The sequence below is a fragment of the Abramis brama genome (assembly GCF_963993115.1).
Source record: "Abramis brama genome assembly, chromosome: 6".
NCBI lineage: Eukaryota > Metazoa > Chordata > Actinopteri > Cypriniformes > Leuciscidae > Abramis > Abramis brama.
In genome coordinates, this window is record NC_139968.1 from 20,866,686 (window position 1) to 20,882,311 (window position 15,626).

The 15,626-nt window shown below is 37.6% G+C and overlaps 1 protein-coding gene across 2 annotated transcripts; it reads right to left on the minus strand.

Annotated features, from left to right (window-relative positions):
* Positions 1–3,024: 3,024 nt before the first annotated feature.
* On the minus strand, positions 3,025–4,800 carry LOC311085812 (granzyme B(G,H)-like). 2 transcript variants are annotated; one of them, XM_084118434.1, is made up of 5 exons: positions 4,724–4,800; positions 4,477–4,627; positions 4,232–4,328; positions 3,576–3,827; positions 3,025–3,490 (listed from the first exon to the last, which is right to left on the minus strand). In XM_084118434.1, exons 1-5 carry the CDS (start codon positions 4,785–4,787, stop codon positions 3,326–3,328), a joined length of 729 nt encoding a protein of 242 aa, XP_083974560.1. In that variant the 5' UTR covers positions 4,788–4,800; the 3' UTR covers positions 3,025–3,325. The 2 variants fall into 2 exon arrangements, with proteins under 2 accessions (XP_083974560.1, XP_083974559.1); XM_084118433.1 differs by having other exon boundaries at positions 4,232–4,370.
* Between the last annotated feature and the right edge of the window lie 10,826 nt (positions 4,801–15,626).

Here is a 15,626-nt window from a genome sequence, read left to right on the forward strand (position 1 = left end):
TTGGTGCTAAATATAACCCTTTTTATATGTTTCCATAAATAACCATGCTTTTAAAGTGTTATAGGGCCTTAATGATGTTATAAATAACCTTTGAAATAACATTATATTTTCATTAATATTAGTATATTTATATTATTAATATTATTCTTATATATTATTTATTAATATTGTTTTTTTTAGTCTTTTTTTAGTTACTGTTTATCTGCCTTTCGTATAATATCTGTATATGACATTCTTCTTTCAAACGAATACATTTCGAGTTATATAAAAAAATGTGCTGGCTCTTCCAAGCTTTATAATGGTAGCGAATGGCTGTTTGACTTTGGAACCATCAAACCGCAAAGTGCTCCATGCATCTATATATATACATATATATATATATATATATATATATATATATATATATATATATATATATATATAGAGATAGAGAGAGAGAGAGAGAGAGAGAGAGAGAGAGAGAGAGAGAGAGAGAGAGAGAGAGAGAGAGAGAGAGAGAGAGAATGGACCCTTTTCACAGACTGTGATTCTCTCTTATTACAACTGTAATTGTCTTGATATTTTTCCCTTCTTCTGGAAAGTCATGGCAATTCTATCATGGCTCTTTTCTTTTGTTATTATAGCAAATGGGAATACAAAAAAAAATATTTTATCTCATCTCCATTTCACTGCTATAGAAGTTTACCCAACTATGAGGACTTCTACTGAGAACAATAGAAATGTTAGAAGTCTTATTTAGACAGCTGGGGATGTTGACCTCTGGTGTTGAGTTGAAGTAATTGCAGGTTGTGTTGGATGGATGGCAAAACTTGTTCAACTTTAATAGATGCATTTATCAAAATTAGAGGAAATAACGCAGTGAAATTTAGAAGGGAAGGGACGTGTATCTATATATTATAACATAATGGTAAAATATACTGAATCAACATTAGATTCAACATTAACTTACATTGCTACGCGCAAGTGGAAATACTTTATTGTTCAGTAATGGGAACCATATATGAACATGATGAAGCATTTGTGCCATATGATTCTAAAGAAGCATGCAAACTTTTACAGAGATCGGGCCATACGTAGAGCTATTACACTTTAAAAGGGGGAGGGGGGACAACAAAAAACACATTTCAGTGATAAATGGCCTGAAAGTGCAAAAAGTGTTTTGTTTACAGGCTTGATATATATTTTGTAATCAGCAGCTCAAGCTGAGACCCTATAGTTTTTTGTTTTATATGTCTTTTTTTATTAGGGGTTCAAGTGCATAGCACTGAAACCCTATTGTAATTGTTAAAATTTCCAAGGATGAGCATTCTCACCTAAAACTGATCGGGCAGACCAAACCTAGTTGTAGAGACTTGAAACTTTGAGGGCTGGTATTACTCACACCATCTACAACTTCACCAGGGCCCGCCCCGATCGGCCTGACGGGAGCACTACATATATGATTGCCGCACGGCGAAATTTTTGGGTAATTTGTAAACTAGTCCTAGGTTTTTGGCCCGATCTTGCAGCAAGATTCTCTGGAGTCAGATTGTCAATAATTATATCAAAAAGTTAAAATTTCGATTAATGGTCTCTAAAACGGATAACTCGTGAACGGAATGAGATATTTTCACCAAACTCGGTGAAAGCACATGTGTATGGGCTCAATCTTTGGTCAAGTGAAAATAATCGTGGCGATCGGATGCTTGGTGGTGCTATAAACAGAAAAAAATACAAAAACCACAAACCAAAAGTGTCATGCAGTATCTTGGTCCAAGGCGCCATGATTGTTTATGAGGACATTCGCGTATCTCGAAAAACATGGCCGCCATCGGCCAATGAAGTTTGTGCACCTATTAGATGAGGTTAATGTTGGCCGATCAGAACAAAACTTGGTGGGCATGTTCGACTCATGGCCCTAGAGGCCTGTAAGAATTTTGAAAGAAATCAGTTGGTGCAAACTAGTTTTACGCCTCTGTAATCACGTGGTGTTTCACATATCCCCACAATATTTATATCATTTGATAGATCTCCTCATACTGAACAACTTTTCCTCATTAAAATATTGCTGTCAATCAATTTTCTCATTAAATATTCACAATTTTGTTAAAAACTTGCATTTGCTAACTAGTCTAGGTTTTTTGCTCAACCTCAATAAAACCAACGCAGGGAAATAATCTGGACTCTCTAGATCAATAATTATCAAAAAAATTTTAACTTTAACCTTTGGGGAGCTATAACAGGGTCATAAATAAAAATGGGCCAGGCAAAATATTCTCAAAAGCCTATAAATCCTATAGGAAAACTCAAAACTAGGTGCTTTTATAGAGATCGGACCATAGGGGGAGTTATAACTGTATATATATTATTGTACATATATTTCCTATGGTAAATTGAATGTATTGGCTGTAAATGGTCTTTTCCATCTATGATCATATGATAATATTCATATCATTTGTTATATCTGCTGATTTTGAACGACTTTGCCTCAAGAACCACTGCTGTCAAACAAATCGTTCATTAAATATTTGAGAATAATTTAAACAGCTATTGTAAACGGAGCGTTCTTTGATCGTTGACACATTCACATTGTTGAAAATAAATATCCACATTCCTAGCATTGGGATCCTTTGGAAGGAAATGTTATTTTTAGTTCTAGCAGAGAGACTCGGGAGATAAAATTATATAACGAAGCATATATTTATTAACAGCCCAGCAAGCAATTATTTATAAAGTTCTTTGGCGTAGGCCCCATCAGTAGCGCGCAATCCGAGGGTAGCGGAAACTGCATTTCCTGCCTGAAGATGAAGGCAGGGGCGCAACTGACCCCTGGGAGGTATGGGAAGGGACCATCCTGGTGGTGGTGGGGAGGATGGAGGGGAAGGGACCATCCTGGTGGAGGTGGGGAGGATGGAGGGGAAGGGACCATCCTGGTGGAGGTGGGGAGGATGGAGGTAATTGTCAGCGTCTTGTCAGATTGTCAGATTATGCTCCGTTATAAACAACCCAGTTTGCTGTGTGCATTTTTTTATTTTTTTTATTTTTACTCAAATCCTGGAGGCCTTTCCAGGACTGTTTTAATTCAACTTAATTTAATTTAGACTAAACTAATTGTTTTACTTATAAAATATTTTCTATTCTTTTCTTTTTTTATTTCAGTTTTCCCCCCTTCAAGTAGATATGAGCCGTACTTGCATGACTGAAAATTGAGGGTGTTGCCATGATGGCCACCAAGTGAACTGCTAAATGATTTTAAAGCGTGCAATTATTTATGTTTGTGACAATGAGAACACTTTGACTATAATTGATGCTTGCCATGAAAGAAAAACATTTCTTTCTTTTTAGTTTACATGAAGTCACTTAATTTTTCCATTTTGTTGATCCATTGAAGATATGCTGAAATCTTAGTATACACATTAGGACGTTGAGGTGAATTGCAACGATATCCAGATCCGAAAGATGTGACACCAACTGCAGTGTTTCCACAAACCAAAGGACCTCCTGAATCCCCCTGTTAAGAAACACAGATCAACACATCACTAGTGAAACCAGTCTGTACATTACCATAAAGTCTGTGATTCATCTTTTGTACATACCTTGCAGGATCCACCATCATCATATGCACAGATCATCTGTGAGGCCAAGAAGCTCGATCCCCAAGAAGCTTGACAGTCTGCCTGATTTTTTGTAGTCGTGTTTGCCTCCATTAGACGATAACTCTTTGGGCCATTTCTCCACAGTCTTCCCCAGCCGGCAACACTACAGAGAGTACCTGCTTCCACATCTTCTCCTTTCTTTGGTAATGATATCAGTCTAACTTTGTTGTTTAGTTTGACTTTTTTCTCTAGCTGTAATTAAAAAATACAACAATTTTTTATAAAAAATCTTTTATAAGACTGAAGTTCAGTTGATCATACTTTTGTTTTTGAGGTTTGTACAGAAGCCCTAAAGTTGATTTTATTTTTAAATGCCTCTTTATTATTGTGTTTTCTGCTTATAACAGCCACAAAACAAATGCATCAATGATATTCCAGTTTTGTTTGTTTTTTTGTGCCTTTTTTGCCCATTTCTTTTTTGTTGCTACACAGATCAATATATAAATAATGTAGGAAATAGACCTAAAGAGGCACTTGGCCATTTACATATAATGATTTAAATCTCTTCAGTAATTTTTAAGAAAAAATTGTAATAGAAAATCAAACATAGTGGTTTGTGCTACTGTTTCCTGATCAGATTTTCTTTTGAACGTTACCCTCAAAAGCATGATGTCATTCTGAATAGGTCTGCGTATATAGTCTGGATGCGGGATGTAGGACTTCACTGTAATGACATCCGAACTCTGGCTGTACCTTAAATCATGAGCACCAACAACAACCGTCAGAATCTCAAATCTGTTGAAAGAGAAAGTCATGATAGTAATTTATGTCATTCAGCACGCTGTATGGTTGCATTGCAGTTGTTGTGTCATTCAAAAGTGATTTCTAAACAAGCTTTTACCCATCCCAGCAATGTGCAGCAGTCAAGACAAGCTCATCAGAAATGAGGAATCCACCGCAGATATGTCGAGAGTTCTTCTGAAGAGAAACCATGTAAGGTCTGGAGTGGGGTTTGGCTTCTGTGCCATTCACTATACCCACATTCACATGAGCTGAGAGAGAGAGTGCTGTCAGTCAACTTATTCAGCACATACGAATCAAACATTCTTAAAAATAATCATAATTTACTGTTATATAATCAATCTTACCAGTGAAGGTCAGGTGTGGCAGCAGAGAAGCCAGCAGGAGCAGAGAGATGATGATGATGGTCATGATGAAGAAGATGATCAGTGAGTTCTCACTGGCTAAACATGGTATAAATATACTTTAAATATGGGTGGTGACATTAAGTGGCACGTTACTCCACCTCCTTTAAAAAAAAAAAGAGTAGTATGAGCAACACAATGATTAGAAAGTACTGTTCTTGTTAATCCTTGCGGTCTCATATTGAAGCCACCGATGGTTTGAATTATTAGATTTAAGTTTTTAAAAAGTTGAATTTATTATACCATTTTTGTTTGATTGTATCCCAAATATTGACCAAAAGTTGCCGTTTTCAAGTCTTTGCCCATTCAAGTTTATATGACCCGTACTTGCATGACTGGAAATTGAGGGTGTAACCAAGATGGCCCTAAGTGAATTAATGTGAAATTACTTTTGCAATTAATATTGCAATTATATATGGTTGTGACCATGAGGACACTTAGCAATATTATTTAACAGATTGATCAATATTCTGTTCTGTTAGTCTCACCAGTGAATGTCAGGTGTGGCAGCAGAGAGGCCAGCAGGAGCAGAGAGATGATGATGGATCAGTGAGCTGTCATGACAAAACACTCGCTCTGTCCGAATATGCCTACTTCCATAATATGTAGTAGGCGAAAAGCAGTATGCAACCAAGTAGTATGTCTGAATTCAAATATATATACACAGTCACCAGCCACTAGGTACACCTTTTCAACTGCCTATTAACGCAAATATCTAATAATCAGTCTATCACACATGGCAGCGACTCAATGCATTTAGGCATGTTGACATGGTCAAGACGATCTGCTGAAGTTGGGCATCAGGATGAAGAAGAAAGGTGATATTGGGGGTATGTGAAAAAAAAAAAAAGTTGTGATTGTCAAAACATTTGGTAACTAAACAGAATTTGATTAAGTTTAGTGACAACATGTTACAAAGTTTAGCTACATGGTACAATGACTGGTAGGCTACTGTTTTTATTATTGCTTGACATCTTGATTCAATATCGATTCATTTGGATAATTACAGTAGATACATGTAAATTTTTCTCAAGAAAAAAATATATCTCACTAATGCTGTAAACATACAGAGAGCCCTGTCAGCTGGTATTATTAAAGGTTAAAAATAACAACTCAAATTAAATATAATGCGTTTTTTATTATAATAACAACTTTATAATATTTTAATGATGTAAGTAAACATATAATATGTAATATAGTGGACATCTTTAGCAAAACACTCCTCTCTATAGCTAATTTTTCTAGCCTATAGCCTATATGGTCATTAAATGGCTTTCCTGAGGTAAATGTAACGTTATGTGACATTGTTCTCCAGTTGTTTTATTGACCTCTTACCGCGGTTGAAAATCACTGATTAATCCGAGGCATATACATTTCGGTAAGTTGTACTATATCTTTCAACATACCTATTGTTCATTCGGGTTTATTTACTTAGCCTAGTAAAGAAGAGTAAAAGATGATCGGTTCATGTGCCGCTTGAACTGAGGCGCTACAGCGATCTGTCACGTCACATTTACAAGCACATTTATTGTTTGAATTTCGTAATAAAATTGACAGACTCTGAGAGCTGATCATTTGTTTTATATCAAAAGTAACCTGCTCTGTCTTGTAAAAGTAACTGTCAGTGTCCTTTGCTTCGCAATTTTTCTCTGCGTGAGAAAATGGATGTGTGGTGTGGATATTTCCGTAAACTAAAACGTCTATGTGATGAGGGTCAGTGTGGGTGTGAAGGAAGAAGACAGGGTTGGCATGACTGGGACTCGTACGGCTCTTTTAATTAAAGTAAAAGAAAAATAAACAAAAGGTGCGCCACTGCGCGTTCAACCTAGGTTTTTACTACAGCACAGAAAATTAATTGACAGTTCACACAAGCTCTTCCTGCGACATCAGCTTTCTCTGGTTCACGTAAACTCTTCCCGCTGTCAACAGCTTTCTCTTGCCACAGTCACGCTGCATACGAGTCCTCAGTCCTCCTCTCTCTCTCTCGCTCACTCCCCGTCAGCTTATATCCGGTCTCTCCACGCCGATTACTGCAACAAGACATAGGTGTTTTAGACATTCCCTTTCGAAAGGGAACTCGCACTGTGTCGATTGACGCTTTGGGGAACGATATACCAACGCCACCATGCTAAGGGAAGTGCATGCCCACTGGCAGTGACAACTGTCAGAACCAGCTAAATTCACACCAAACAAAGGTCACACTGGGCTATCAGTGACAGCATTCCCTACGGTCATAGCCCAAGCTATACGCTTCACAGGAAAACCTCCATAAACTTTGTTTAATGAAAGGCCTGACCTGGTGTCACTTACATGGGACACTTAAGTCTGGCCAACTTTCCTGTCTGTCCGAAGACAAAGCCTCTGGACACTTGCCTTAGGTAAGGCATCCAACCTGAGGGACTGCGAAGCTGACAGTGAACCACTCAGCCTGGATCTCAAAGACAGGGTATCCTGGAGAGCATGACTCAGCATAGCGCTTACAACCCTTGCTAGCGAGGGGAGTTTCTCTGCTTGTTTCAAGCACTGAGGAGGCCTGAAAAAAGGGCTGATCTAACTGGGAGGCCTCACGAGAGGCCTACGACCATCTGACCAGACTTCAGGAGGCCAAGTACTCATAGTGATCCTCAGTGAGGGGAGCACATGGCCTGGTCAAGATTATTAAGATATGCACACGAGTTAACTGTAATCTGTGCAAACATTAAACTTTGCTTAAATTAAACGTCTTGCTTTGGTCTACACTTGAAGTGTTCTGTTTGCAAAATAAATAAAAAAAGCAAAATTGAAAACGATATTAAATTAAAACTAATTTAAAAACGCAAACCTATAATAACCTTGGGCGTGAGAGCGTGTGAAAAGTGTCAATTGTGTGAGTCTCACGCTCAATGCGTGAGAGTTGGTAACCCTGGGAGTTTCCACTCTGAATGATGCAAAAAGCTTGCTGGTTGAAGCCACCAAACACATGTTCCGTTTTCTCTTGAATGTAGGGTCAACCCAAGACCAACGCAAGTCATATAATCAATGCAAGGAAACTGACAAATAAAATTTATGAAGAAAAAGAGTTTAGGGAATTGTGGTAGTTTATTTGCACTATGATAAAATGTTGATGCTACATGCTAAAATATTTTTTTGTGTGTAAAATATCCTCCTAGCATATTCAGGTCAAATGTTTAAATGCTTTGTTCCTTCTATCAAGTCTTACTGAAAGTCTTTATGTGAGCATTTTTCTCTGAAATTTTGCTGCCATTTCTAGTGTTAGGGGGTAACAGTTTAGGACCCAAGGACCAGATGTTTGAAAGAAGACCCGGAGTCAGAATTATAATAAATTGAAGAAAAGTTTTACTGAAGATAGTTTGCAGTTTCATCAGCAGAAGTCAGCTTCAAGACTCACACAGGAGTTTGTAGGCCGCCCCGCTTACAGTTACAAAGATCACAGCAGTTATACTCTTCACCAAGATCTAAGGATTACACCCCTCTCAAGGTGATCGGCGAGCTCCATCTTGGAACCCCCTTGACGCACATCGCCGCTCTGCCTCAGCATGAGCGGGACCTGAGCCACAAGGTCCAGGGGCCGGTTGCACCAGCTGTGCGTAAGTTATAACTTAGCCTAGTTTTGACGTAAATTGACACTAAGTTACGACTTACGCACTTCTAAATATTTTTGCGTTGCACCATTAAACTTAGTTGAAGCGTAACTCTACGTTTAAACTAAATATTTACGACAGCCTCCGATCAGGAGTAACGGATGGAATAAAATATCAAACACACTGAACTGCATCAATAAGCTATTCTTTTACCTGACAGACTTCAATTCTTAATACATATATGATAATGCAGACATTTACACTCGCTTACATTTTAAGAGAGAGAACATTATGTGAAAAGATTACTTTGTTAGAGGCTATCTTTAACACGAACCCATCCTAAACAGCACGTCGCTGTGTGCATCGGTCCATGGTGTGCATGTCAAATATCAGTCATAATCAATAAACGTAATTTCTTATGCTTTTTGTATCAATATTTATTTATTGATCCTTATTCATTTCATTTCAAATAGTTTCTGAATGTTACATATAAAAACACTTATGCTATTCATGATCAAGTATCGTATTTAATGGAAACTTATTTTTACCGTTAGTAACGTGAGGCAAAAGAATGAAGGATAACTGAAATTCACAGCATTTCAACACAACATGTGCTCACGTATTTGAAGGCTGCTATTGGATAACCGAGGCTAAACGTCATATTATGCGACTACGCATTACTTTACGGAGAGCTTACGACCTACTAGCTACGTTCTGCCTTACGAACAAATGGTGCAACGGAATAAAGTTCAGAGTTAGTTACAAACTAGCTAGTAGTTACTAAGCCTCTAGTGTGGACTTTACGTTCCAATTTAAGAAAGAACTTACGAACGGCTGGTGCAACCCTACCCAGCTGCTGAACCCTCTTCTCTCTAGAAGAGGGCCAGACGGGAGCGGAGTGTTCTTAGAGAAAAAGGCTCACAATTTGCACAGACAGATCCCTCGAGAACTGCCTTGTGACTCACAGTTTGTGTGTGTCACCCAGCGTCAAGTATCTTGGGCACGGGTCTGCACACTTCTGAAAGCACCCAGCCCTCTCAGTGCATTACATAACTTTACCTTTGATTTTCAAAGCGCTTACAGACAGAACAGTCCCTGAAGACGAAAAAGGTGAATGTCATGTTTGCAAGGCGCCCTTATTTACTTCTAGGTCGCATGTTAATGATTCATGGGCTGTCGCCGGTCAATAGGATTGTCAGGATTTGATAGTAATTTCAGACACCTGTCACGCCTGAGGCACTCCCCCAAAGCGTCAATCGACGCAGTGCGAGTTCCCTTTCGAAAGGGAATTGAAACTAAGACTACAACTTTCGGTCAAAAAACATTTTCGTAAACTGAAATAAAATTTAACAGGTTGAAAGGTTCTGTTATTATCTTTGCTTTTACTAAATATTCACTGTTAATAATTTTACGATCCATGTGGAGACATTTCCCCCAAGTGTAGGGAAAACCAGGACAACACACTCACACTCACGTATACACAGACAGACAGACAGATACACACATGCCTGGTTGTTACGAAACTGCTCCGAGACTCAAAGGTAAGATCCAAATGCAGCTTTTATTAAGAGGCAATCCAGACACGTAATCCAATAAATGGGTCAAAACACAGGTAGGCAGTCCAAACAAACAAACAAACAAACAAAACAAAACAAAACAAGATAGGCAGGGGTCAGAGGCAAAAGAATAGTCCACGGAACAGGCAAGAAATCCAAAAACCAAGAAACAGAAAACCAGGGAAAATGCAACAACATACAAAACTTCGCAGTTAGTGAAGGGGTGAACCAGGCTTGTATGGGGTGAACTAAACAAGATAACAAGACACAGGTGACTGTGATAATGAGTTTTGATGAGTCCGGGCAGTAAGTTCTGGGAAAAGTAGTTTGTGAGTGAAATATGATAGTCTGGTGTGGAGTGGCACTCCAGCTGGTGACCGTTACAATGGTTTACTACCCTTGTGGAGACTCTCCATAGACATAATGGTTTTTATACTGTACAAATTGTATATTCTGTCTCCTTACACTAACCCGACCCCTAAACCTACCCATCAAACAAAACTTTATGCATTTTTTGCATTTAAAAAAAAAAAAAAAAAATCTGTATGATTTATAAGCTTGTGTACCCATGAGGACCTCAATTTAGGTCCCTACAGTGACTTGAGTCCCCATGAGTCAGTGTGCATTCAGGTTTAAGTCCCCACTGGGATAGAAACACACACACACACACACACACACACACTGCATATATACTTCATTATTTAATCACACTGGCTTCACAGCATGTTGTGTTGGCAGGTCTGTAGTCAGATGAATTTAACTGATTTTTTGTATCGTTTTTTTTTTTTATGTACCAGTTGTCACAGCTATATTGTACAGCTGGAAAAAGTAAACTAGGTATGTTTAAAGATTTAATCTTTAATATAAATTAGTTTGTTTGAATCTTTCATAGTTTTTACTTTGTTGCATTATTTTATTTTTATTGTCAAGATGTCTGCACACAAGTTAACTGTAATCTGTGCAAACATTAAACTTTGCTTAAATTAAACGTCTTGCTTTGGTCTACACTTGAAGTGTACTGTTTGCAAAATAAAAAATTGAAATTAAAATAAAAACTAATTTAAAAATGCGAAACTATAACCTTGGGCGTGAGAGCGTGTGAAAAGAGTCAATTGTATGAGTCCCAAACTCAAAGCCTGAGAGTTGGTAACCCTGAAATATCCACTGTGAATGATGCAAAAAGCTTGCTGGTTGAAGCCACCATACACATGTTCCTCTTTCTCTTGAAAGTAGGGTCAACCCAAGACCAACCCAAGTCATATAATCAATGCAAGAAAAAGAGTTTAGGGAATTGCAGTAGTTTATTTGAACTATGATAAAATGTTGATGCTACATGCTAAAATATTGTTTGTGTGTAAAATATCCTTCTAGCATATTCAGGTCAAATGTGTAAATGCTTTACAGGTCTTACTGAAAGTCTTTATCGGTATGTGAGCGTTTTTCTCTGAAATTTTGCTGCCATTTCTAGTGTTAAGGGGTAACAGTTTAGGACCTAAGGACCAGATGTTTGAAAGGAGACCCGGAGTCAGAATAATAATAAATTGAAGAAAAGTTTTACTGAAGATAGTTTGCAGTTTCATCAGCAGAAGTCAGCTTCAAGACTCACACAGGAGTTTGTAGGCCGCCCCGCTTACAGTTACAAAGATCACAGCAGTTATACTCTTCACCAAGGTCTAAGCTACATCATTGCTTACAGGTTGAATGATTCTCATTGGCTAATAAATAGATAAACATAGTAATTTTCCACACATATACAGATAAATGGAAGCATATCTCCATCGATTATGCAGCTGACACTCGGACCCTGAAGTTAGGCACGTCGTGACCTTCCTGGTCTCAGATTTGCTTTGCTGGGCGCCAGCATGTCCAGAACAACAACTCAGTCAATCTCCAATAATGCCAGTTGTTCCTTAACCTGTAACCAATAAGACTAACACACACACAGACACACAGCTTTTCCAAGGTTGGATTTGGCCAGGCTCTAACTATAAACAGGAGTCTCGTCTCAAAACATCAAGATAACAAGTTCTTTCTCTCAAGGATATAGAACACTTTAGTCTAAATGGAAAATATAGGCTTTAACTGAGAAATGGTCCCTTAAACTATAGACTTCAATGACCCCTATTTGTTTTAACACGCTGAAGACCTTTCTCAAACACAAAACATGTCCCTATTTCATTTCTGGAAGCCGGGCTAAATGAGCAAGCACTGTTACTGCATTCATATATCATATACTGACATTAAAGAATACATGAAAAGAACATTTCAGTAATCACATTGGTAACTTCTATAACAAAGTAAAATCTCCAGAGAAGTCATTCAACTCATTTGATATTTAGAAGGAAAAAATATTGATTAATACCTTGATTATAATTTACATATACAATGAAGCAGCAGTGGATTCCAATCCACCCCCTTCACTAAGTACATGTTTTGGGCAGGAAATGTTTCGCAAAATATCCTGAATCCGTGTGGTAAAACATTGTGGGCAGAGCATCTTGCCTACAGGAAATACACTATCTCTTTAAAAAACTTGATACAAAAATAAAGTAGACCTTTACTGTATATTTACAGTGACCAAATGCCAGATAACAAAACTTGACTCATGGAGGATTGACATATTATGCATTTATTGAAACAATTTGGAGACATTCAAGACAAAAACAAGTAAATGTCAGGAAACATTTCCAATAAACGTATGTATCCATGGAAGATATGCTAATATACCAAATGTAGTACCTATACAGTATGCAATTTCAGATGCATATATACATATACACATATATACCAACGCATTCTCATCCTAGGGCGTCATATACTGACGCTTTTGACATTTCGTCTCTATATCCAACACACATGGCACCCTTTAATATGACACGCACAGAGCTTTGTTCGGTTATGGGTAGGTTTAGGTCTGGGGTAGGGTTAGGGTTAGGGTTAGACCGCTAGGAGGCGCCTTCTGGCCCATATCTATCTGCGTCTCATATTGACGGTAAAGGATGCCATGTGTGTTGGATGTAGACGAAATGTCAAAAACGTCAGTATATGACGCCTTGGGATGAGATCGGGCTGTATATACATATACACACACACAATCACAGTCACCAGCCACTATATTACACCTGTTCAACTTTCTATTAACGCAAATATCTAATAATCAGTCTATCACACATGGCAGCGACTCAATGCATTTAGGCATGTTGACATGGTCAAGACGATCTGCTGAAGTTGGGCATCAGGATGAAGAAAAAAAGGTGATTAAAGTGACTTTGAACGTGGCCTGGTTGTTGAGTATTTCAGAAACTGCTGATCTACTTGGATTTTCACTCACAGCTATCTCTAGAGTTTACAGAGAATGGTTAGAAACATATCCAGTGAGCAGCAGTTCTGTGGGCGAAAATGCCTTATTGATGCCAGAGGTCAGAGGAGAATGACAACTGGTTCAAGCTGATAGAGAGGCAACCGAAGAGAGAGGAGCATCTCTGAACGCACAACATGAACCTTGAAGCAGATGGGCTACAGCAGCAGAAGACACACCGGGTGCCACTCCTGTCAGATAAGTACAGGAAACTGAGGCTACAATAGAAAGACAAATGTGCCGAAGGTGCAGGCAGGTCGAAGGCTGACCAAGGTGGAGCCGGAGGGACAAGAGAGCCCAGAGAAGCTGTATGGCCGATGATCTCCGGTGGAAACGAGGGAGGGTGGAGTGATGGGCACAGAAGCTGGAGGCGGAGACAGGGGTTCATTTGAATGTTTTGATTTGTTCTCATGGGTTTTGGGGGCAACGCATTACAAGTACATCTGATAAAAAAATAAATGTAAAAAATTGTAAGTAACTATTAAAGTTATGCATTACTTTTCCAAATAAGCAACACTTTTTGCATTTTTCTCAGTTACTCAGAGACTATTTGGACTAGACCAACCAAATTTGTATATATTAAACTTGCATCTGTCTGCTAATTACTCATACAATTTAAAGTTGATTACATATGACATCGTTCACAGTATTGCAATGTGGTTGCAATGTTAAAAATACCTTCAATTTCACTAATTAACTTTAGCTTTTTGTCTCAATGAGCATAGAATTATGAAAATATGAACTGTTTTAGGCCTACTATAATATTATAGTATTATTTATACAATAATATTATTGTAGCCTAGTCATATTTATCAAATAACAGTTACTGAGTTTTGTTTGTTTATGTGTAGAACACAGGCCTACACAGATTCAGTGTGCAGGTGTTACAGATGCTATTCAATCTCTCCGTATTTCAGTGTCAGACAGGAAGAACTGAACAATTTGCAATGCAACAAACTTTTATTAAACATGCAATTTATAATTTGTTGCAACCGTCCCCAATGTCAGCCATGACAGAACACCATATGCCTGCTAGACATACAGATTCAGTATTCCTCAAAATTAATAAAAAGAGTGAAAAGCAACTCAGAATATTATGCAAAAATGCAATAATTAAATATGTTAAATTGATAAATGTAATGTATGTACTTAATCTCACTTTATTATCCAATTTCTTTGCTGCTGACTTTTGTTGTTCTAATTCAATCAAGTTAAACATCACATTTGTGATTCAATTAACATATCCAATAATGCTCGTTATCAATGGAAGATCTGAAAAATCTGAAAATAAACTTTTACTGTTACTGTAATTTCCTGAGGTTATAAAATTGAGGACCATTTGACTTGTCTTGATAGTGATTATTAGAACAAGATGTGGGAGAAAATCTGTTAAACATTTGGAAACTAGTACAGAACTAGTACAACACATCTTTTTTATTGTTAAAGTCAATTATTGCTAATTATGTCTTTGATCCATGGAAGAAATGCTGAAATCTTCGTATAAACTTCAGGATATTTAGGTGAATTACAGAGATCTGGGTCTCCGAAAGATGTGACACCAACTGCAGTGTCTCCACAAACCAAAGGACCTCCTGAATCCCCCTGTTAAAAAAACAAGGATCAGCAAGTCACTATATCAGTTATCACCTTTCTCTCTTCAGCACACTGAGAATGCATTGTAAAGTGTTATATAAATTGAAATAATTTATTCATTATTCTATAGATATATTTATTTTATTTGTTAATTTCTAATATGATATTATTATTATTATTATATATAAAAAAAAGTTTACATACATCACAGCTTCCTCCAGTGCCATTTACACACATCATCTGTGCAGCTGAGAACGCTGATCTCCAACTATTTTCACATTTTTTGTTTTCCATGATCTTCACATTTGTTTCCATGAGGACTGGGCTTGCAGTGCCATAAGTTACTAAACTTCTCCAGCCTGCAACACTGCAAACAGAATCTGCTGGGATGTCTTCTTTTGTCTTTGGTATTGAAATCCATTCGACATTTTCGTTCTTTTCGACTTTTTTCTCTAGCTGCAATCATAAAATGCAATGATGTGTTAATAGACAGTGTTTAAATGATTAGGTATTATTTTGAACAACTGGTATAAATGCAGTCTGTTACCCTCAAAAGCATGATGTCATTCCGATAAGGGTCTTCACTATAATTCAGGTTTGTAGTAGGACATCACGTTAATGCTGACATTCATTTCTCGTAGGTCATGTGCACCAACCACAACTGTCAGAACTTTTTTTCTGTTTATGGAAAAATTCATATTAACTTCAGCTTTTAGGTTTCTTAATTCTTTCAGTGAAGATTGTGAAGGTATGATGAA